Below are 25,145 nucleotides of genomic sequence, written 5' to 3' on the forward strand. Positions count from 1 at the left end.
GGCTCATTCCCAACAGCCTGCATCTGTCTTCAACAGGGAAGGGAAACATCCTGCAACCAAGAAGCCTCCACACCCATTTGGACTACTCAAGTGACCCTCAACATAAAGATAAAACTCCAAGTGGCCTCAAAGGTTCTCTAAAAAAGGATGCAAATGACCAGCTGTCTGCAAGGAATATAAATCCTTCCATTCCCCAACATCCAGTCAGAACTGAAGAAGCTCCTTGGATGAGAAGGGAAATCTCTTCAAAGAAAAACAAGAAAGTCCAGTTGCCTTTTGAAAAAAGCACCTTTGGGACAACCATCATAAATATGTGCTGGTTGCCAGCGCCCAAATTTTGATCCCATGACCACGGGGATGCTGCAGTGACTGTAAATGGGACGACCAGTTGTCAATGACTTTTTTTTTTGGCAGGGCTGTTCTAACTTCGAACAGTCGCAAAATGGATGGTTGCAAGCCAAAGACAACCTGTGTGAGGAAGCGGGCTGTGGACAACCTCTTTTATCAATGGTGTTGCAGCCACCAAACTGCAACCTAGTGTGCCACAAAGGACCGAATTACTCCATCTTTCCATTTGCCCACCTCTGCGGGTGCAAGAGATGCTCTTAATCGAACTTACAGCCGGTCTGATTGGAGAAAAGGTCTGATGCATCGTGAGAAGTGACCGAAGGTGTCAGGTCATCGGCCGAGGACTGCGTCTCCTCCTCTTCTTCTCCAGAAAGTAGATCCTTTGCTATCTGCTCCTTCATTCAAACAATCAGAAAAAGACAGGAAGAAGTTATCAAGAAAATATTGGAATGTGCTGAGATGAGTAGATTGACATTTGAAATTCGAGAGCAAGAAGATAAACAATTTTATATAATTTGGGACCTTTTCTATCAATGGCTGGATGATGAAATACAAAAATAGAATATTTAGAATGTTAGACAATAAGGAATATTATTGATTTCACTTTTCTTTTTTCTTCTGGTATTTGATATTTATGAAATGTTTTTTCTTTTTTTTTGGATAGAATTGGTATGATTACATGATTTGTTATAGAATAAATTACTTTAATCATAGTTATCTCATAAGGCATGATTGAATAAAAGTATAGTCAAATCTTTTTTTATATAATGATATGAGGATATATAAGTTTGGATTGATAATAAGACTTATTATGTAAGGTAATTGTAATTATGACTACGAAATGAATGCACAAAACTGATGAACCAACCGACACACTGTTTGTACATAAGTACGGATGAGAGCTGATGTTTTTATGTTTTGTCTGTTTGTTTGTTTGTTAAAAAAACAATAAAATAGTTTTCAAAAAAAAATAATCAGAAAAAGATATATATATATATATATATATATATATAAATAAATAAATAAAAGAAAAAGACAAGTCAAAGAGTCAAAGATTGGGTTGACGAGACTTAGTCAACGGCTATCTGATTATTCCAATGCGACCAAAATTTGTGCCTTGACTACACTTAGGTTTATTTCCGCTCTTCCCTGATGGAAAAGAAGGATAAAAACACGTGACAAAAAACGTTATTTCTTTTTACGAGATGAAGCATTTTTCACTTAAGACTGGGACAACTGGAAAGTATTATTATCAGGTTTTTTTGGCAGCCAGATGCCAAAAACATTTTTACTTGCTTTTTTTCATTCAGGGGCTGAGAGACAGGCAGCCATGAAATCATGTCCCCCAAAAGATTGGCCGAATTTCCAGTGTTTTTTTTTTTCCTCCGTGTTTGGAAAGTTTGGGAGGAGTGGCATAAATTATTGGGCTTACCTGGGGACCCCTCTCCTCTTATTCCATTTGATCTGGAGCTGCCTCTCTTTCACATGATCAGATTTGAGACTGTGAACAATTCTCTTAACTCCATTTCTTAAATTCAAGCTATTGAAAATTGAAGTTTAAAGCGTGGTGGGTTTTTTTTCAGGGGAACAAGCAGGCTGTTGGGTTGTTCCCTGGTCAATTGGAAGTAGGCTTTATTGTGTCAGAACAGTGTTTCTCAACCTTGGCCACTTGAAAAGGTGTGGCCTTCAACTCCCAGAATTCCCCAGCCAGCAAGCCATACCTTGAAGAGGTGTGGCCTTCAAGTCCCAGAATTCTGGCTAGGGAATTCTGGGAGTTGAAGTTCACACCTCTTCAAGTGACCAAGGTTGAGACACACTGGTGTAGAAAGAAATATCTAAAACTCTGACTACAGACAGATGAGGATAAGTAAAGGAACTATCATAAACATCTGATTACAAAACTAACTATTATATTCCTAGTCAAGAACAAAGAGCAACATTAATCCAACCATCAGGATCCAGTGTGATCGAACAAGTTTTCAGGTGAACCTTTTCCACATTGAAAATGAAAAACTGTATATTGTGGGCGCTCTCCTTGGTGCTCTCTGAGCTCATTTGTTTTCTTGCAGACATTTCACGACCCAACTAGATAATTCAGTGCTAGAAAGGAGTGGGGTTTGTTCTCTGTTTATACACAAGTGTGTTGCGCTGTCAGCATTGGTAGAAGTGTTCTTGATAGTTCCTAGTCTGTTGTGTAGTGTTTGATTGCTGGTCTGACTTGGTAGTGGCAAGCCTCTGTATATAAACAGAGCGCAAATCTCAAACTACCTTCTAGCACTGGTGATGTTACCCAGTTGGGTAAGGAAACGCCTGCAAGAAAACAACCAAGCTCAGAAGGCACTAAGCACCCCACAGTGTCAGGATTCCAGCAGTTACCCCCAATTAAATCATGAGTCACGAGCCAAACTTCCAAAACTTCAAAGGATTTATTGGGAGTTAACATGCCGGCACTGCTTGAGCATAGCCGACTCTGAGACACCTAATTCATTGTCACCTCTGACCCTGGTTTTCCCCCCACCCCTTGGGTGTATCCTAATTCATATCCTCCAATGGGACACTTCCCTAGCCAATAGTCATCAATCATGTTCTCCAGTTAAATTTTTGTGAGGCAGAAACTTCAGTCACCTAGTTACTATCTCTGAAAAAGTTATGTATGGAATGCACTTTCGATTTCCAAGCTGCCGCACTGCTCTTTCAAACCCCCTTTCCCCCCTCCCTTTCTGTTGGCAACTCTAAAATGACCATAGAAACATTTTAATGAGTTGACACACAGTTCAACCCTGAGCTACAAACAGTCCCTTAGAAAGGTGGACTATGTATCCGATTACCATTCTGCGGCTATAGTTTCCTGCATGTGTCAGAAAGTTTAGCTTTGAGGAATTTCTCTCTCTGAATTTCCTGTGTATAAGGAAATACTACTGTGTATACTATCATTTGGTGATGGGGGGATTTGAGCAAATACAAGTAGTCCTCGACTTACAACAATTCGCTTAGTGACAATTCGAAGTTACAATGGCACTGAAAAAAGTGATTTATGTGACCATTTTTCACACTTAATGATTGTTGCAGCATCCCCATGGTCACACAATTTACATATGGATGCCTGACAACTGATTCAGATTTATGACAGTTGCAGTACCCAGAGGTCATGTAGACTTTCTGACAAGCGCTGCTCATGGGGAAGCCAGATTCACTTAACAGCCTTGCTACTAATTTAACAACTGCAGTGATTCCCTTAACGAATGTGGCAAGATAAGTCGTAAATTGGGGCAAGACTCACTTAACAAATTTCTCACTTAAGAACATAAAACTTTGGGCTCAATTGCGGTCATAAGTTGAGGACTACCTGTCACTCTACAGACCTAACAAGGTTAATAAAATCAGGCAGAACTAGTCCACATGGGCCCTCCTTAATTAAACCATGCCATCAGAAAGGGAGCCTTCTAAAGTGATGGCAGGAGCCGTGGTAACACAGTGGTTAGAATGCGGTATTGCAGGCTGACTCTGCTAACTGCCGGGAGTTTGATCCTGACCGGCTGAAGGTTGATTCAGCCTTCCATCCTTTCTCAGTCGGTAAAATGAGGACCCAGATTGTTGTGCAATAGGATGACTTGGTAAACCGTTTAGAGAGGACTGTAAAGAGCTGTGAAGCGGTCTATAAAGTCTAAGTGCCATTGCTATTGGTGGCACCTACGTTCTGGAGTATTTCCTCAGAAATCTTCATCGCGTCCACCCTCAGGTCTTTAAAAATGTGGGCTGGTGGTTTACCTCAGTTATTTGTTTATTATGATGTATAGTACATGGTCATTTGGATACACAGGTTTTTCTTTGTAATATATTTTTTGTTCCTAGGTGTAAACCACCCAGACTTATTCTAGAGCCGGCGAGTCCCTAAACCGGTGTTTCTTAATCTTGTCAACTCTAAAACATGTGTACATGAGAACCAATGAAGCTTCTTGGATGGGAAACATCTTCTTTTTTTCTTTCTTCCTCAAGAGGAAAAAAAAAATTACAGTCCTGTTGTCTTTTGAAAAATCACTTTTGAAACAACTATGACCTGAATGACTGACAAACTCCAGAGACATGTGTGGACTTCAACTCCCAAGATTCCCCAGCCAGCATGGTTGGCTGTGGAATTCTGGGTATAGATGTACATGCATCTTAAAGTTGCAAAATACTGATCTAAATACTTATATACTTATATTTTGTTTGTTTGGCCAAGCGTGGTTAGACATGCAAGGAATTTGTCTCTGGTACAGAAGCACTTGGTGTTCTTGCAAAACAACAGAATATAACAGTAATACTGAAATGTACAGCCAATAAAAGAGAGAGGTTAAAAAAATAACAGAAGGGATAAATAATAATACTGCAGTCATCTCCTAAGGATAAATATATATACACATTAGACAAAAAAACTTAGTAGTCACTGTATTTTATCAGCTGCGAAAGAATTAGTACGTAATAATAAATCTAAATCTAGTATATAATCATAAATGATAATAACTGACTACAAACAATGGCAGTGCAAAGTAGCAACAATGGTGCATTGGAAGATTTGCAAGAAATACTATTTGCCTGCAAGCAAGACGTGGTGGGATCATAAAACAGACAAATAGAAAACGAAGAACCTAAAGTACTCTGGGACTTTAGAATTCAGACTGACAGACACCTGCCATAACTACAGCCCAAACTTATCAACTGTCCAAAAGGCAAAAAAAAGTTTGGATAGTCAACGTGGCAGTACTCGGAGACAGCAGAAAAGGAGAGAACAACTGGAGAAGACCACAAAATACAAAGAACTGCGAATAGAAGCAGGGCGACTGTGGCCAAAGAAAGCAAAGGTATAACCAACAGCAATAGGTGCCTTTGGGTGCAATCCCAAAAAATCTGGAGCATTCTTTGAACACCATCAGCACTGACAAATTCCCCACCAGTCAATTTCAAAAGGCAGCTTGATTCAGAACAGCTGACATCCTGCAAGACCTTTAAGACCACCAAACATTCACATATGCCTATCTCGGGTCTTTAGGAAGGTCTCAAGAGGCGGAGAAAAATGCCAAATCCAATCTTAACATCTGGCTGACTGTGCAACGAACCAAACTAATCGGGGGGTGGGATCCCTTACCGGGCATAACAACCGGTTCAGTGAGCGGTGTGCGCGCGCAGTACTTGTACAAAACAACTTCTCCTGCAAGCAATCACCGTTTTTTTTTTGCTGACGCGTGGCACTCAGCTGTGCCGCGCAAAGCAACTCAGTTAAGAATAAAGGACAGCCAACAGCCCGGGCAGGTGGGTGGGCTCAACCAAAGAAAAGAAGATCTTTGCAGAGAACTGGTTCGGCGTCAGCTGCTCTTTGGAGCTACCGGTTCTATAGAACCGGGCTGAACCGGTAGAATCCCACTCCCTGATACTAATACTAATACTTACTGACTACTGGAGAGACCAAACTGGCCTACAAGAAACACCAAATGAAGGACAGAATGGAGGCATGGGAAGATAAAAGTACTACATGGCCAGTATATTAAAAAAAAAAAAGCAAGGAAAGCAGATAATAACAAGACCTGGCAATGGCTAAGAGCAGGAAAGTTGAAGAAAGAGACTGAGGGACTAATTCTGGACGCAGAAGGCCAAACCTTAAGGACAAAGGCATACAAAGCCAGAATCGAGAAGACAGGAACAGACAGTAAGTGCCACCTGGGCAAACAAAGCTATGGAAACAGTGGACCACCTGGTTGGGTGCTGCTGCAAGAAGATTGCAAAGACTGACTACAAACAGTGGCCTGACAAAGTAGCAACAACGGTGCATGAGATTAGAAGATCTGCAAGAAATACTGTTTGCCTGCGAGCAAGAATTGGCGGGACAATAAAATAGAGAAAGTCGTAGAAAATGAAGAAGTTAAATTGTTCTGGGACTTTAGAATTCAAATATAATTAATGTAATATCCCAGACTTAACAATTGTTGGTAAGAAAGACAAAAAAGCTTGGATAGTAGCAGTATCTGGGGACAGCAGAGTAGAAGAGAAAAAAACTGGAGAAGATAACGAAATACGAAGACCTACAAATAGAAATAGAACAACTGTGGCAAAGGCAAGCAAGGGTAATGCCAATAGTAACAGGCAATTCCAAAACAACTGGAGCGCCCCTTGAACACCACAGGTATTGACCAATTTGCCCTTAGTCAATTGCAGAAAGCAGCTTCACTTGGGACAGCTTCCATCCTACGGCGATATCTGTAACACCGTCAAACATCCAGATCTGGCTATCCCAGGTCCTTAGTAAAGGACTCGATAGGTAGACAAAAATGCCAAACCCAGTCTGAGCAGACTATGCAATGACTAACAACAACAATAGTAACAACAATAATAATTGAAGGAAGAAATCCATGGTTGTACAATAGTAATAGGAGCCCTTGGAGCAATACCCAAAGGGCTGCCTAGATACATGGAAATTTTGAATTTATCAGACCTGACTATCCTGATTTTGCAAAAAAACCCACCCTACCTTACTCGGAACTGCCTATCTAGTCAGATATTACCTTAATAGCTCTTCAGTTCTTGATTAGGACTTGAACTGTTAGATTTTTACCAATCCCAGATTGTGAATTGAACTGAAGATTAAATCTTAAATAATAATAAAGTACAGGCTTTTTTTGTGCGAGTCTGCAAGTTATTCAAAAGTAGCTATTAAGGAACATATAAGCCTCGTCTACAAAAACTACAGGCACCTCTTCGCTGTTGGAAGATCGGCTTCTGAGGGCAGCAAATCCCAGTTTTTTTCTTGGCATCTCTGGGGAGAAAGTATCAGCTAGCAGTCCGGGAGAAAGGTCTCTTTATGAAATCACTGAAAAAATTCTGCTTGTCCTTCACTTTTAAAAGAGCGATAGACTCAAGAACGTCAAAGAGAAGAAAGATGACCCTGGAAGTTCAAAACAGTCAGGGGTGTGTGGGTGGGTTGTACCAGCACGCTAGCCTAAGCTAAAATGGCTTTAAAATAATTGGCAGCTGGGTGTATTGTGGGAAGCAGCTATGAATGTTAAGCCATACTATGGTTTGCTACTTTGGGCACTGCATGCCATGTGAACAGCAGCAATTGTGTTGAGGTAAATTTAGGATGACTATTAAGGAAAAAAGGGTCCGTTTGGTGTAATGGTTAAGACACCAGCTTAAGAAGTAGGAGATTGTGAGTTCTAGTCCCACCTTAGCCATGAAAGCCAGCTGGGTGACTTTGAGCCAATCACCAGGAGACAGTGAGTTCTAGTCCCACCTTAGCCATGAAAGCCAGCTGGGTGACTTTGAGCCAATCACCAGGAGACAGTGAGTTCTAGTCCCACCGTAGCCATGAAAGCCAGTTGGGTGACTCTGGGCCAATCACCAGGAGGCAGTGAGTTCTAGTCCCACCTTAGCCAGGAAAGCCAGTTGGGTGACAGTGGGTCAGTCACTCTCTCTCTCTCTCAATCCAACATGCTTCACAGGGTTGTTATTATGGGGGAAATAGGAGAAGGACATTCTGGAAGATATGTTTGCCATCTTGAGTTATTTGTAAAAATGATAAAGCGGGATAGAAACGACACAACAAATTAAAATCCAGGAGAATCAAATTCTAACACATCCATCTCAAACCTGGGCGCCCCACCGGACAAAGGCAGTTTGGGTCATCCCCCTACCTTATCCAGGGTCATGTCTGGAAGGTTGGGCGTAGTAGCATCGTTGCTCTCACTCTCCTGCTCAGAGATGGCGTCAGAAGCCTCATAGCCATACAGTGCCAGGAGCTCTTCAAAGGGCATTTCACTATTCTGAGCAACAAGACAGAGTAATATTCATTCAGTTCTGGAACTTCCAAATCAGCAACACAATATATATATATATACAGGAACATACAGGTAGTCCTCGACTTTCAACCATTTGTTTAGTGACTGCATGGGGCAACATTCATTGAAGAACTGTCTCGCTTAGCAACAACATGTTGGGCTCAATTGTGGTTGTGTACAGGTAGTTCTTGAGTTATGACCGGTAATGCAGCAACCGTTTGAAGTTCTCACAGACCCTCCCAAGGTATTGATGTCGCAGTTCCAAAGCTGACTTTTGCCCCACTTCCTGAACAGAAATCTTAACAAATTAACAGAGTTGGAAGGGACCTTGTAGGTCATCTAGTCCAACCCCCTGCCCAAGCAGGAGACCCTACACCATTCCTGACAGATGGCAGTCCAATCTCTTCTTGAAAATCTCCAGTGATGGCGCTCCCACAACTTCTGAAGACAACTTCTGTTCCATTGGTTGATTGTTCTCACTGTCAGAAAGTTTCTCCTTACTTCTAGGTTAAATCTCTCCTGGGCCTATAGGCGCTTTAGAAAATAGCTTGACCCCTTCCTCCCCGTGGCAGCCTCCCAAATATTGTAAGACTGCTATGCTGTTTCTCCTGGTCCTTCTCTTCACTAGACTAGCCAGGCCCAGTTCCTGCAGTCATTTTTCCAGTCCCCTAATCATCCTGGTTGCTCTTCTCTGTACTTAAGAGTCTCAACATCTTTTTTATATTGTTGTGACCAAAACTGGATGAAATATTTCAGGTGTGGTCTTACCAAGGCTTTACAGAGTGGTATTAGTACCTCACATGATCTTGATAGAATCCCTCTGTTAATGCAACTTAGGGATTGCTTTGGCTTTTTCGGCTGCCACCGTACACTGTTGGCTCATATTTAACTGGTTTAACTGGTTGTCCACTAAGATTCCAAGATCCCTTTCAGTTACCACTATTCAGACTAGTATTATTACTCAAGAGCCTCTGTGGCGCAGTGGTTAGAGTGCTGTACTGCAGGCCGCTCCTGCTGACTATCGGCTGTTCAAATCGGCTATCCCCACCAGACTCAAGGTTGACTCAGCCTTCCATGGTGGGTAAAATGAGGACCCAGATTGTTGGGGGCAATTATGCTGACTCGGTAAAAACCGCTTAGAGAGGGCCATAAAGCACTATAAAGCGGTAGATAAATCTAAGTGCTATTGCTATGCTATTAAGTCTGTTTTCTCCCAATCTACATGTGTGCTTTTGGTTTTTCTTGGCTAAGTGTAAGACTTGACTTTTCTCTACACTGAATTTCATTTTGTTAGCTAGGGCCCAATATTCAAGTCTGTCAAGATATAGCTGGATCTTGGGCTGTCATCTAGGGTGTTGGCTATTCCTGCCAGCTTAGTACCACCCGCAAATTTGTTAAGTTCCCCTTCTATTCCCTCATCTAAGTCGTTTACGAAGAAGATATTGAGGAGTACTCGGTGTCAACTCTTGAAACGACTCTAGTCCAGCTGAAGCTATATTTTCCTGGCTTCCTTTCTTAGTTGCCATACTTATGGGGGAGGGAGGGAATGTACATTATGGAATGTAGGATATCTTCCTCCATATGTGCCAGACATAACAACAAAAAAGGCCTCCTGAGCACCAAGGCCAGATCAACGTGTCCTAGCAACTGCTGAGAAGGTCATCACCTGCTTGGTTGGCTAACGTGACCTGTGACACAAACGCGGGGGCGATATTGGACGGTATCTATTCTTTAATCAGAGCAAAACTGAGGGAATTATTCAGTGTTGGCTTAACATTTGACCGTGCCGATATGATGTACCCAATTAAGAGGATTTTTGAGCAAGCCAAGGCCTCAGAGTCTTGAATTGGTTGGGAGCGTTACTCGGACACATGATACTGGGCCCACCTTGTGGCTACTTCCCTCCTTGCAGTCACATAACCACATTTTGAACCCTTGGCAACCCTGTGAGCCACAGTGGCGCGGTAATTAAGAGTGCAGTACTGCAGGGTACTTCTGCTGCCTGACGGCTGCCTGCAGTTTGGCCATTTGAATCTGACCAGGTTCAAGGTTGACTCAGCCTTCCATCCTTCCAAGGTGGGTCAAATGAGGACCCAGATGGTTGGGGGCAATAGGCTGACTCTGTAAACTGCTTGGAGGGGGCTGTAAAGCGTTATATAAATCTAAGTGCTAAGTGGGAAGATGTAGGAGGGAGGGAGGGAGGGAGGGAGGAAGGACTGTGGTGGCAGAGTGGTGAGAATGCAATATTGCAGAGTGACTCTGCCCACCAAGTTCGATTCTGACCGGCTCACTGTGAAGCGGTATATAAGTCTACATGCTATTGCTATTGCTCTTGTGGTAGAATCCTCTGGCTAAAGAGAAAGGGGAATAAAAAGGAAGTCTAGTTTGGAGTTGCTCATGGAAGAAAACGACCGAGGCCAGATTACAGGTAATCCTCAATTTACAACCACAATAGAGTCCACTTAGCTTTGCTAAGTGAAACATTTGTTAAATGAATAGCTAGTCGGACAATATTCTTTCAAACAAATTATCAAGAATCAAGAAACCACTTTGACTGATTCATGAAGTTGTTCTGATTGACACTGGCCAGCGTTTACAGCTGTACACATAACCGTGATTTATGACGTTTCTCCCAAAACCAGAAAAACCGCCAAAAGCAAACAATGATGTTTGCTCAATGATTGCCATGTTCGCCTTATGACTGCAGCCTAATGCCAAAATAAGGTCATAAAACCAGATCGCTCATGTGACGATCTGCTGCTTTCATAATCTTCCTTTATTCAAAGAAGATAATATATTTCATTTTTGTCTGGAAATTGCTTCTGGGTTTTGCGCTCGTGGGATGGGGAAAAAAAAGAAATGAACGTCTGATTTTTTTTCGTTTTGCTGGTTAGATAGGTTTGGTATTGTAGAAATGGCTAGTATGCAGGTAGTCCTCGACTTATAACAGTTCATTTAGTGGCCATTCAAAGTTATGGCGACTGAAAAAAAAGTGATTTATGACCATTTTCCCATAGTTACAACCTTGGTAGCATCTCCATGATCATGTGATCAGACGCTCGGCAACTGACTCATATTTATGACAGCTCCACTGTCCGGGTGTGTGTGTGTGTGTGTGTCACGTGATCCTCTTTTGTGACCTTCTGACAAGCTAAGTCAATGGGGAAGCCAGTCTCACTTTACAACGGAGTTATTGACTTATCAACTGCAGTGATTCAATTCACAATTGTGGCAAAAAGGTTGTAAAATGAGGCCACACTCACTTAACAAATGTCTCACTTAACAACACAATTTTTGGGCTCTATTGTGGTCATAAGTTGAAGACTACTTGTATATGATTGTGCAAAAATATAAAAAGGTTGTAAATGTTATTATATTCTACTGCGCTAAAAAGAGTTGGAAGTCAATGCTTCTTTTTTTCCCCTTCCTACCCCATATCTTCTCTTCTTCCCTTTCTCTTTCCCCTAGTTTTCCATTACTTTTGATTTTCCTTTGTATTTTATATTTTGATAAATAAACTAGTAAAATTTTAAAAACTGAAAAAAAGTCATCATGACTGACGATTTTAATTGCCAGGCTCAATTATGGTCAGTTTATTTATCTGTATAAATCAGTTAAGTCTATCCGTATAAGAATACGCAAGTTTTTAACATACTCAAAAACTTAAATTGATGACTTCCCTGGGTAAGCCGCAAAGGTGCTTTTTCAAGATACAACTGGACTTTCCTTTTTTTTCTTTGAAGATATTTTGCTTCTCATCCAAGAAGCTTCCTCAGCTCTGACTGGATGGTGGGGAATGGAAGGATTTATACTCCTTGCAGACGTTGTTCATTCTGATCATTTGCATCCTTTTTAGAGAGTCGTTGAGGCCACTTGGAGGTTTATCTGTGTCCTCAGGGTCTCCTGAGTGGTGCTTGTTAGGAATGTAAGTCACCTAACAGCTCTTTGGGTTAGAAATATATAAACCAGGATAAGCATTTTAATACTGTATCTTTAAGAAAATGCAAAACTGTAATTGGGTGTGGTTTCTCAAACGGCCATAAGATGGAGCCAGAAACCTGGTCTGTCTTAGTCTTAGTCTCAGAAGAGAATATGAGTAAGTCTCTGTTTCCTTCTGTTGGAGAGTATTGCTGTTCCTCCATTCTTCTAATTGACTGATATTCTTGGATTTGATGTAAGTATGATACTGAACTGTTTTTGACACTGGAATTGAAAAACTGACTGTGAATGACTATGGACTGCTTATTTTGAATTTTGCTTAAACCTTTATTGAAAGTAAAACCCTACATTTACTGTACGGTGTATCTGTGTGCTGCGTGTGTATTATTCAAACACTTCTCTCATATATGTCTCCCTGTATGCGCTCATTCTCCTAATGGGGAATTACCTCAACACTGCTCCTGGTTTTTGTAGTCTGCAATTTTTTCCTCTGGAAATCCATTCCTACTCCCACCCCATTCAAAGGGTGTCCATCCCAAATTGTATAGCTAAAAGTCTGTAGAGATTCTCAGTCATCCAAGTCACGGTTGTCCCAAAGGTGTTTTTCTTTTTCAGGAGGCAACTGGACTTTCTTGTTTTTTCTTTTGAAGACATTTTACTTCTTATCCAAGAAGCTTCTTCAGCTCTGACTGGATGGAGGAGAATAGAAGGATGTATACTCCTTGCAGACACAGCTGGTCATTTGCATTCTTTTTAGAGAGTCATTGAGGCCACCTGGAGGTTTATCTGTGTCCTCAGGGTCAACGGGGTGGTGCAAATGAGTGTGGAGCCTTCTTCGAACTGCTAAAAGGATAGTTCTGTAGACTGGAGATAGATGATGTGGTATCCTTCCCCCTCTGGGGAGAGATGGCTGTTCAACTTTGACATAAATGGCCTCTTTGACCCCTCTTTCAAACCAGGTTCCAAGTGGCCTCAACAACTCTCTAAAAGAGTGCAAATGACTAGCTTGTCAGCGTTCCAAGTAATAACCCATTGAAAGCAGGACTCTGAGGCAGGTAGATTCCTCTAAGAACATGTTTATTGGATACATATTGGTACAGTCAATGAGCTAACCCTGAAAGTTCCCACAGTTTTCACCTAATTAAGAGTAAAAATTACCCCCTCCCAGGTGTCATCAGTCACATTGTCCAATGAAGAGGAGCTGGTAGGCTCCACTCCTCCTTCAACAGCTATCTGTTATGATGACCTTGGTTCTCACAGGAATTTTTTTTGTTTTGACTGTTAGCTGGGCTACTTCCCCCCTCCCCTTCTTCCTCAGCTTCATGGCAACTTTGAAGCAGCATAAGATAGCTTCAGCCAGGTTCGCTTCAGGATTGACACAGCGGTCTGCAAGGAATATAAATCCCTCCATTCTCCGCCATCCAGTCAGAGCTGAAGAAACTTCTTGGATGAGAAGCAAAACGTTTTCAAAAGAAAAACAAACAAACAAGAAAGTCCAGTTGCCTCCTGAAAAAAAAAACACCTTTGGGACAACCATGACTTGGATGACTGAGACTCTCTACAGACTTTTAGCTATACAATTTGGGATGAAACACCCTTTGAATGGGGTGGGAGTAGGAATGGATTTCCAGAGGAAAAAATTGCAGACTACAGGAATCAGGAGTACTACTCAGGTAACCGTGAGGATACAGATAAACCTCCAAGTAGCCTCAACGTCTCTCTAATAGTGTGCAAATGACCAGCTATCTGCAAGGAGTACAAATCCTTCCATTTCCCCACCATCCAGTCAGAGCTGAAGAAGCTTCTTGGATGAGAAGCGAAATGTCTTCACAGAAAAACAAGTCCAGATGCCTCTTGAAAAAAGCACCTTTGGGACAACCCTGACTTGGCGACTGAGAATCTCCACCGACATTCTCTGGGTAAGCAAAGGAGACGCAGGGATAGGCCTCCAAGCCCCTTACCTGGGCGGCATTGAAACTCTTCTCTATCTCTTCCAAAGGCTTCGCTTTCTCTTCTGCGTGGTCTGGTTCCTCGTCGGCCTCCTCCGCCTTTTCCTGTACTCCGTAGTTCTGGGACAGGATCTCAGCCAGGTTGAATCGGTGGTCAGCTGAGCCCATAGACACCACTGTGCGGGTTTGGGGGGGGTGGATGGGAGGCGGGGAGGGGAAAAAAAGGCGACCATTAGCCACTTTAGAACTGGATTTTATTTGCTTATCGATAACATTTATAGGGCGCCCATCTTACCTCAAGGTATAAAACTGAATAAACCGGAAATCTATCTAGATCGGGGTGTCAAACTCGATTTCATTGAGGGCCGCATCAGGGTTGTGTTTGACCACGGGGGGGAGCGGAGGGGGGAGCATGGCCAGTTGATATCACTTGTGTCGGGGAGCACCTGTGGTGGCCCAAGTGCTCTGCCAGTGAAAATGGACTCCTGAGCTCTGTTTTCGGCTGGGATGGCCTCCTGCAACACTCTCCCGGCAAAAATGGAGCTCGGGACAGCTGTACTGGCAGAGGCACCGCGGCCCGGTCCTTCGCTGTTTCCAGGGCAGCCCTGCAGGCCGGTTCCGGCCCACAGGCCTTGAGTTTGACACCCCTGATCTAGATTATACAGGTAGACTTCGATCTATGATCAAAATTTCCATTGCTGACCAAGACATTTTTTGTGTGGAAAATATTGTAAGTCTTGTTAGGAGTGATAGTCACCTAAAAGTTGGGTTGGAAATATATAAACCAGGATAGTCAGTTAAGCCTGTCGTATCTTTAAGAGAATGCTGTAATTGTGATTGGCTGAGGTTCCTCCAATGGCCATAAGATGGAACCAGAAACCTGGTTTCTTTCTCTTGTATTTCCTGTATTGCCGTTTTGTCTGATCGTCATTCTGCTCAGATTACTGTGAGTCTTGCAACTGTTAGCAAACTCCGTTTACTGAACTTTGTTTATGATACTTGACTTCCTTTTTGGATTATCCTTGGACTGATTGCTCTGAATACTAACTGCTTTAACCGTGTATGGTTTGGACTGTTTGTTGGACTTTGTTTACCCGTTTACTGGAAGTAAAACCTACATTTTACTATTCAGTGTATCTGTATGCTGGTCATTGTTATTCAACATCACTCTCACTACGTTGCCCTGAGCGCACTCATTCTCCTAACAGGGACCTCAACAAGTCCCTTTGGTTCAGAGCCATTGTAACTTTGAATGGTCACTAAAGGAATAGTTGTTAGTCGAAGAGTACCTGTAGAAGAATCGTGAGGATGAAGCTAAACACAACAATTTATAAAATACAGAAAGCGACGACCAAAGATGGTGTAAGGGAAATTATGCATCTCTGGCAGACAGGAAACCTACATTTGGCAGGCCATGTCAACTCATAAAATAATTCTATGGTCTTTTTAGAGTAGCCAACAAAAAGGGAGGGGGGAGCAGTGTGGCAGCTTGCAAAACCAAAATTGCATTCCATAAATGTTTTCAAAGATAGTAATTAGGTGACTGAAGTTTTTGCCAAGCAAAATTCTAACTGGAGAGCATGATTGATGACTCTTGGCTATGGATGTGTCCCACTGGAGGATATTAATTATGATACGTCCAGGGGGTGGGGGGAAAACCAGGGTCAAGGGTGACAGTGAATGATGTGTCTCAGAGTTGGCTACACCCAGGCAGTGCCGGACATGTTAACTCCCAATAAATCCTTTGGAAGTTTTGGAAGTTTGGCTCGAGACTCATGATTTAAATGGGGGCAACTGACAGAATCCTGACAGGCCAACAAAGATTGTGTTTTACTTGGTATTCATCTATCAACAGGTAGTCCTCAATTTACAACCATTCATTTAGCAACCATTCAAAGTTACAACAGTTTAGGACTGGTCCTCACACCTATGACCACTGCAGCATCCCAACGGACACATGATTGCAATTTGCAACCTTCCCAGCTAGATTCCAATGAGCAAACTCAGTGGGGTAAGCCGGATTCACTTAATGGCCATGTGATGCGCTTAACAACTGCAGCTGATATGCTTAAAAACTCTGGCAAAAAATTTCGTGAATAACACCTAGGACCCGAGGAAGAACAAGAAAGTAGAGACAACCTAAATACAAGAAACCAAGAGGAACAACTCTCCGGAGAAAAAGAATCTGATTCACAACTCTGAACCCCAAAATCTTAGAGAAGAAGGGGAAGGCAACAGACTAAGAAAAAGAGAGCCTAGAATAAAGAATGAAACGAGAAATGCCTCACACAGTCAGTGACACTGATAGAGAAATCACTTTATTTTCAGTCAATATCAATGGTTTAAATTTATCATCAAAAAGAAAACAGATATTTGAGAAACTCAAAAAACAAAACGCTGACATAACTTGTATCCAAGAAGTGCATATTCCAGACAATCAAGCAGACCTCTTAAAGAATATAAATTTGGTTAAATGTACTCGGCACTTGCAAACAAAAAAAGGGGGGGGTATTGTAGTATATGTAAAGGATTGGTTGCAACATAAACAAATATACAAAGATGAAGAAGGAAGAATGCTCTTTATAAAAATAAATGTAAATCAGAAAAAGATGTTATTAGTCACGATATAAGCCCCGAATACAAACCAAAAAGACTTTTATAATAGGCTTCACCATAAGATAATAGAATTTGAGTATGCTAATGTATGCATTGTAGGAGACTATAATGCAGTCCCAGACAAAGATAAAGATTATAGAACTTCTCCCGCCAAAAAGGAAAGGAGAATACTCCCTTCGTCTTTTAATAATATGGTAAGAGAACTTAACTTGAAAGATGTGTGGAGAGGATTAAATCCAAATAAAAAACAATATACTTTTTTTTCGAACCCCCACCACTCTTGGTCCAGAATAGGTCAGATATGGATGGACCCTGGGTTAATGGAGAATACTGAAAGGATCGAGATTTTGCCAAATCGATGGGCTGACCATAATCCCATTCAAATTAAATGGAAAGGAACGAGAAAAATTGGAAGATGGACATTTAACAATACCATATTAAGAGATAAAGAATATATTGAAATTATAAAAAAAGAATTGAACGTATTTTTTGAAATAAACAAAAGAGAACATACCTCCCTACAGAATCTTTGGGATACGGCCAAAGCCTATGTGAGAGGTCTAACTATTGCTTACAGTATTAAAAAGAATAAAGAAAAAAGACAGCAACAAAACATATGGAGGGAGAAACTGAAAGATTTGGAAACAAGTAGACAAAAGGACCCAAACAATTCAAACATTAAGAAAGAAATTGATTTGGTAAAACATAAGATAAATCTAAATGTACAGGAAGATTTGGCCCGAAAAATTAAATTAGCAAAACAAAATTATTTTGAAAATGCAAATAAGCCGGGGAGGTGGTTAGCCCATAAAATTAAAAAAAAAAACAAGAAAAGAGAACGATCGTAGCTCTCCAAGATCAGGAAGGGAAGTTATGCACGCAGATCCAAGAAAAGAAAAAAATTGCTAAGGAGTTTTTTTATGAAATTGTATAAACAGGAAGAAATACCAGAAGAATCTATTGATCAATATTTGAATGAAAAGAACTTGCCCGAAATTACTGATGAAGAGAAACAAAATTTGAATAATAAAATATCTATAGAAGAAATTAGGAAGGCAATTGGAACACAAAAAGCAAATAAGACCCCTGGTCCAGATGGAATTCCTTCGGAATTCTATAAGGAATTCCAAGAAACAATAGACGAGATATTGGTGGATTTGTACAATGAAGCCCTGGAGAATGCTAATATGCCTAAATCATGGTTGGAAGCATATATTACCCTTATTTATAAAGAACAATCAGACCCACAAAAAATTCAAAACTATAGACCAATATCACTTTTAAATGTAGATTACAAAATAATGGCTACAATATTGGCGGAAAGATTAGAGAGAGTATTAAGTAGAATTATCCACACTGATCAGAATGGCTTCCTACCCCATAGGCAAATAAAAACAAATACAAGAACCATTATGGATATATTAGAATATTATGAAGTATACTCAACCAAGACAATGGCATTGATATTTTTAGATGCCCAGAAGGCATTTGACAACCTGAATTGGAACTTCCTTATTAAGCAACTGATAGGCATGAAATTTGGTGAAAATTTTATAGGATTTATTAAGACAATTTATAACATGCAAACCGCAAAAATATTAATAAATGGGGAAAATACAGATACCAAAAAGATAAATAAGGGAGTAAGACAAGGCTGCCCCCTAGCTCCTCGATTGTATATATTGGCAGAAGAGACTCACTTAGTACAAATTAGGCAAAAACAAGAGATTAGAGGACTAAAAATTTAAAAAGAGGAATATAAACTCCAGGCATTTGCCGATGACATGGCATTTATATTAGAAGAACCCTTAGAAGCAAGCCCTATACTACTAAGAGAAACAGAAGAATATGGAAAGGTGGCAGGGTTAAAAATTAACAAAGAAAAAACAAACGTGTTAACAAAAAACTGTACAAAGGAGCAGAAGGAAGAAAAAGCAGATGAATTAGGTATGCAGGTGGTAAATAAAGTAAAATACTTAGGGATCTGGTTGACTGCTAGATGTTTGTTGATTAAAAAAGATAACTATGATAAGTTAATAACGCAAATAGTTAAAGATTTAAATAACTGGGCCAAATTGCAGTTATTGCTATTGGGACGTATTTCGATAGTAAAAATGAATATTTTGCCAAAACTGTTGTTCTTGTTTCAGACAGTGCTAGTCAAGTTGGAAAAGAACTTTTTTTGTAGAATTAAACAAATGTATATTTAAATTTATATGGCAGAGGAAAAAACCCAGAGTGAAATATAAATTATTACAGGATGCCAAGAAAAAAGGAGGATTTGGCCTTCCAGATTTTGAATTATATTATGATGCTGCTATAGTAAACTGGCTTAAGGATTGGGTTAAATTAGAAAATAGAAGGCTATTAGTATTAGAAGGTTTTGATCTCCAACTTGGCTGGCATGCCTTCATGTGGGATGGAAAAATCTAAACAACATTCATATTTCCAAAGGCACCATGTAAGAAATGTGTTGTTCAATATCTGGGGAAAGATTAAAGAAAACCACTACTCAAAGGTTCCATTGTGGCTATCTACACTGGAAGCAGTCACACATCCAAATGTATTGGATTATGAAAATATTGTCAAGTACAAAGATTTATTATATGATACTGGAGAGCTTAAAAATAGGAACCAAATACAAATTCAAGGAAAGGAGATAGCATGGTGGCCCTTTGTACAAATACAAACCCATTATAAAAAAGATAGAGAACAATTTGGCTTTAATATGATCCCACAAGAATTAGATAAAATATGGCTAGGGGAGGAAAAGAAAACAATTAGTAAAACATATAAATATCTTTTGGACTACAAATTAAAAGAAGAAACAGAATCTATGATAATTTGGGCTAAAAACGTGGGTCATAGTATTGAATTAGATAAGTGGGAACACATCTGGCAAACAAATTACAAATTAACCATGTCAGTCTCGTATAAAGAAAACTTACATAAAATAGTTCATCGCTGGCGCCTACCTCCTGCGAGACTGGCTAAGATGTTCCCCAAACTACCACCCAACTGTTGAAAATATAACTACGCACAAGGAACATATTTTCACATGTGGTGGATTTGTCCATGTGCTCAGAAGTTTTGGAGAAATATTAGAAATTGGATTTTAAATATAACAAAACAAAATTTAAAACTTGAACCCGAAACCTTTCTGCTAAGTATGATAGATTTAAACATGGAGAAAAAATATCGATATTTAATTTTGCGCATCATAACTGCGGCCAGAATAACCTACGCACAAAACTGGAAACTGTCTTCCATTCCTTCAGAGGATATGGTAATTAGAAAAATACATGAATGTGCTGAGATGGATAGCCTAACCAAATTGTTAAAAAAATAAACAAGATAGTGACTATTATGAAATATGGAACATTTAGTATGAGTTGTTAAAGAAAAGGTAATATTTGATATTTGGATAAGTTGTGGAAATGACAGAAGACGTGCATTTATTCATAAACTATATAGAGAAATTAAAACATTAAAAGAATAAAGGAGTTACTGTAACAAGGCAGATCATGTCAATGATAAAGTTAAAGAAAAAAAAATTAACCATGCTCAATATATGCTGTAAAATGTATATTTGTATGTGTATATATATACACATACATATATACATTTGCTACAATTTTATGCTACAACTTTAAAAGCACAACTATAATGACGTGGGAAAATACCCGAACAAAGCTGAATGCCATACATGTAAGTACCCACGAAAACTTAAGAAAACACACACATATATATATATGTATATGTATATGTATATGTTTACGTATATGTATGTGCATTCACTCTGAGAAACACAGAGCCGAAGACACAAGCCTGAAGATGATGAATGAGACTTCATCGAAACGTTGCCTAGATACTTCCAATCTTACGTGAGAGAAAACCCGAATAACCAAAGATCCATATATATGTGTGTGTATGTGTGTGTGTTAGTTATTCAGCTTTGTTCGGGTATTTTCCCACGTCATTATAGTTGTGCTTTTAAAGTTGCAGCAACGTTTTGGCAGAATCTCATCTGCCATCATCAGGCTTCTGTATTGTGTTCGTCTGTGAGTCAAGACTTTTACAGTGGTTTCAGTTTTAAATTTGGGGCTAGCCTACTACTGTGCCAGAATGGTTTTTTCTTCCAACCAATCAGGATGAAGAAAAAACCATTCTGGCACAGCAGTAGGCTAGCCCCAAATTTAAAACTGAAACCACTGTAAAAGTCTTGACTCACAAACGAATACAATACAGAAGCCTGATGATGGCAGATGAGATTCTGCCAAAACGTTGCTACAACTTTAAAAGCACAACTATCATGACGTGGGAAAATACCCGAACAAAGCTGAATGCCATACACGTAAGTACCCACGAAAACTTAAGAAAACAAATATATATATATACATTGATTTGTCTGTTTTAAATGTATGTCAAATAAATGTTTTTTCTAGAATAAAAAAAAAACTCTGGCAAAAAAAAGTCATAAAATCGGGTGTGACTCACTTAACAAACACAATGCTCAGCAATGGAAATTCTGGTCCCGACCATGGTCGTAAGTTGAGGACTACCTGTAATTCTTACTTTTGGTGGAGATAAAAGCTGGTTGGGCAGCTCCAAAGTAAATCAGCCCACATTTACAGCTAGCTCTAAAGGTACAAACCAGTAATTTCACTGGGTGTAGATTTGGTCTATAGTGTTTCAGTATTTTTTGATGGATTCGCAGCAAGTTGGTTGCAGAGATGAAGAACCAAAGCAGTATGGCCAATAAAGCACACTTGGCCAATAAAACATTCATTCATTCATTCATTCATTCATTCATTCATTCATTCATTCATTCATTCGTTATCAGGAGGAATATTAATGAACAATCATAATTCAAAATTAAGGAAGAACAATGATTCAAAAAGTCCAGTCTTATGTCTGGAAGGTCCCTTTACCTGCCGTGGTATGAAGATTGGATCGCCCAGAACATAGGTTATGTGCAGGGTAAGGCACGATCCTTGGGCTTTGCCTCCCAACCGAGGCCTTGAAAGGAAAAAGAAAATGAGTTATTTCACAATTCATATTTATACGACGTAGATTTAAACTTTGCCTTTCTGCGAAAGAACTGTGAATGTTTCCTAGCTTATGCTGTACTAAATTTCTCAGTTGTGCTAGTCGTCATCTTCAAGATCATGTAAAGTATTAGCACTGTTTTATAAAAAGCCTTAGTAAGACGACACTTGGAACACACAGTTTTGGTCACCACAATATAAAAAAGATGCAGAGACTCTAGAAAAGAGTGCAGGAAAAAGCAACAAAGGAGACTGGAAGCTTAAATGTACAAAGAACAGTTGAAGGGATTGGATGTGTTTGGTTTAATGAAAAGAAGGATTTGGGGCAGAGGTGGTATATTCAGCAGGTTCTGACCAGTTCTGGAGAACCGGTAGCGGAAATTTGGAGTTGTTCGGAGAACCGGCAAATACCACCTCTGACTGCCCCCTCCCGCCCCAATCTATTCTCTGGCGCCCGAGGCCCAGCTGATCGGCTGGGTCTCCTTTGGTTGCCCTGCACAGGAGAATGGAGCTGGAAAGCAGGTCAGTGGGGTGGGGAAGGAATGGGGATTTTGCAGTATCCTTCCCCTGCCACGCCTACCAAGCCACACCACGCCTACCAAGCCACGCCACGCCACGCCCACCAAGTCAAGCCCACAGAACGGGTAGTCAATTTTTTTGAATCCCACCACTGATTAGGGATGACATGATAGCAGTCTTCCAGTACATATTTGAGGGGCTGCCACAAAGAAAAGGGGGTACGCCTATTCTCCAAAGCACCTGAAGCAATGGATGGAAAGTAATCAAGGAGAGAGCCAACCCTAGAATTAAAGAGAAACTGTGAGGTGAGGACAAATAACCAGGGGACCAGTTTGCCTCCAGAAGTTGTGGCTGCTCCATCACTGGAGGTTTTTAAGAAGAGACTGGACAGCCACATGTCTGGAATGATATAAGGCCGTGATGGTGAACCTACGGCACGCAGAGCCATTTGTGCGGGCGCATGAGCTCCAGGCAAACTTATCTGCACTGTGCATGCATGTGCCTCCCAGTTCATTTTCGGCCCGTTTGAGGCCTTTTGGGGCCTCCCGGAGGCTCGAGGGAAGCCTCTGCAGCCTTTGGAGGCTGAAAAACAGGCCTGTTTCATCACTTCCTGTATTTCCAGAAATACCGGAACTAACAAACAGTCCCATTTTTCGGCCTCCAAAGGCTGCAGAGGCTTCCCTTGAGCGTCTGGGAGGCTGAGAGAGGCCTCAAATGGGCCGAAAATCAGCTGGGAGGTGCAGTGCAGGTAAGGGGGCGGCAAGAGGGAGGAGATCACATGTGCATGCGCAGGGGACATGGGGGGCCTGTGTGTATTGTCTTCTGGGTGCTGGCTTGCGTGTGCGCAGGTGCGCGCGCATGCGCAATTTTTGGCGCAGGAGCCCAAAAAGATTAGCCACCACTGGTATAGGGTCTCTTGCTTGAGCAGGGGGTTAGACTAGAAGATCTCCAAGGTCCCTTCCAGCTGTATTATTCAGGGACTATTGTTTTTCAATGGCATTCATCTAAATTTGATGGCCTCTGGATGGTTTAAACAAGAGCAGTGATGGTGAACCTTTTTGTTGTGGTGTGCCGAAAGCACGTGCATGCCAGCACCCACAATGCAACGCCCCCCCGTGCATGCAACCCCCCCCTTACCTGCACTGTGCATGGGCGTGCCTCCCAGCTGATTTTCGGCCCGATTGAGGCCATTTTCAACCTCCTGGGGGTTCGAGGGAAGCCTCTGCAGCCTTTGGAGGCTGAAAAACGAGCCCATTTCGGCACTTCTGGTTTCAGCAGTTCCAGTTTTGGCACTTCCGGTATTTCTGGAAGACCTGTTTTTCGGCCTCCAAAGGCTGCAGAGGCTTCCCTCGAGCCCCCAGGAGGGCGAAAAAGGCCTCAAACGGGCCAAAAATCAGCTGGGAAGCACGTGCATGCACAGTGCAGGTAAGTTTGCCTGGGGCTCGCGTGCCTGCACAAATGGCTCTGCGTGTCACCTGTGACACGCGTGCCATAGGTTCGCCATCACGGAACTAGAGCTACCATCATTCCCAGCAATACAGCAGCTGGGATGATAGGAACTGTGGTGCAATGTATTTATTTGGACCAGTTACTCTTTCTCAGCTCAACCCCCTTCACAGGGTTGTTGTTGCAGGGAAAATAGAAGGAGAAAGGTGGATTGCCGCCTTGAGTTACATCTAAATATAATAAAGGCAGAATACTCATCCTCGTCTGATGACAATTAAGCCCAACATTTCTGTTGTTAAGTGAGACATTTGTTAAGTGAGCTTTGCCCCCATTTTACAACAATTTTTGCCACCCATTTTACAACCATTTGTTAATCACTGCAAAATGGGTCTAATAGAAAAAGAAGAATTAGCACAGAAAATTAGAGGTGCTAAACAGAACTACTTTGAAGATGCAAATAAACCAGGTAGATGGTTAGCATATAAATTTAAGAAAGGAGAAAGAATCAAGGAAAATATTGCAATTAATAGATGACCAAGGCCAAGTTTGGTATGGTAGTAAAAAGAAGAAGGAAATCATTTGAGACTATTATGGGAAACTATACACACAAGAGAATATTGATGAGGAAAAAGTTAAACAGCATTTACAGAATGCTAATTTACCCCAGATACCTAAAGAGATTGAAACTATGTTAGAAAGCAATATAAGGATGATGGAGTTAACTGAAGCACTCAAGAAGCAAAACAATGGAAAGGCACCAGCCCAGATGGGCTTCCGGCAGAATTTTACAAAACATTACAAGAATCATTGAACCTTCCATTGGTAGAAGTTATGAATGAAGTTATGTTAAAGAAGAGGATACCTAAATCATGGTCAGAAGCTTGTATCACACTTGTTCCAAAAGAGGAGACCGATCCATTACAAATCAAGACCTATTTCCTTACTAAACGCAGATTATAAAATTTTTGCTTCAATATTGGCAGAAAGACTTAAAAAATATTTAAATAATTTTATCCATCCTGATCAAAATGGATTTCTGCCAAAGAGACAAATTAAAGACAATATGAGAGTAATCTTGGACACTTTGAAATACTGCGAGGCACATTCTGAAAAACAAATGGCTCTGATATTTCTAGATGCACAGAAGGCATTTGATAATGTGAATTGGCGATTCATGTTGTTACTGCTGGGACAGATGGGCTTTGCTAGAAAATTTATTCAAGCAATAGAAGCTATATATCATTAGCAAACGGCAAAGGTAATGATAGAGGGAGAACTGACAGACTCTATTGATATAAGAAAAGGAACAAGACAAGGGTACCCACTATCACCTCTGTTGTTTGTGTTAACTTTGGAAGTGCTAAATAGAAATATTAGAGATGAAAAGAATATAAAAGGGATGAAAATTAAAAAGAAAGAATTTAAGTTGCAAGCATTCCCAGATGATCTGGTTTTCATTTTAGAAGACCCAC

General features: G+C 40.8%; 1 protein-coding gene across 3 annotated transcripts in view; it reads right to left on the reverse strand.

The window, feature by feature from the left end:
* MIER2 (MIER family member 2) overlaps positions 1-25,145 on the reverse strand; it is an 80,165-nt gene that overhangs the window by 38,248 nt on the left and 16,772 nt on the right. For 2 of the 3 annotated variants that reach the window (XM_087922677.1, XM_087922675.1), the window contains exons 2-5: positions 21,592-21,679; positions 14,057-14,220; positions 8,013-8,141; positions 620-743 (exon numbers count right to left, since the gene is read on the reverse strand). In XM_087922677.1, the coding sequence (XP_087778803.1) occupies positions 620-743; positions 8,013-8,141; positions 14,057-14,220; positions 21,592-21,679 (505 nt within the window). The remainder of the gene's footprint in view (positions 1-619; positions 744-8,012; positions 8,142-14,056; positions 14,221-21,591; positions 21,680-25,145) is intronic. The other variant, XM_087922676.1, reaches the window with a different exon arrangement.

Source organism: Pseudonaja textilis, chromosome 1 (genome assembly GCF_049901715.1).
Source record: "Pseudonaja textilis isolate UNSWEBS1 chromosome 1, rPseTex1.2, whole genome shotgun sequence".
In the NCBI taxonomy this organism is placed as follows: domain Eukaryota; kingdom Metazoa; phylum Chordata; class Lepidosauria; order Squamata; family Elapidae; genus Pseudonaja; species Pseudonaja textilis.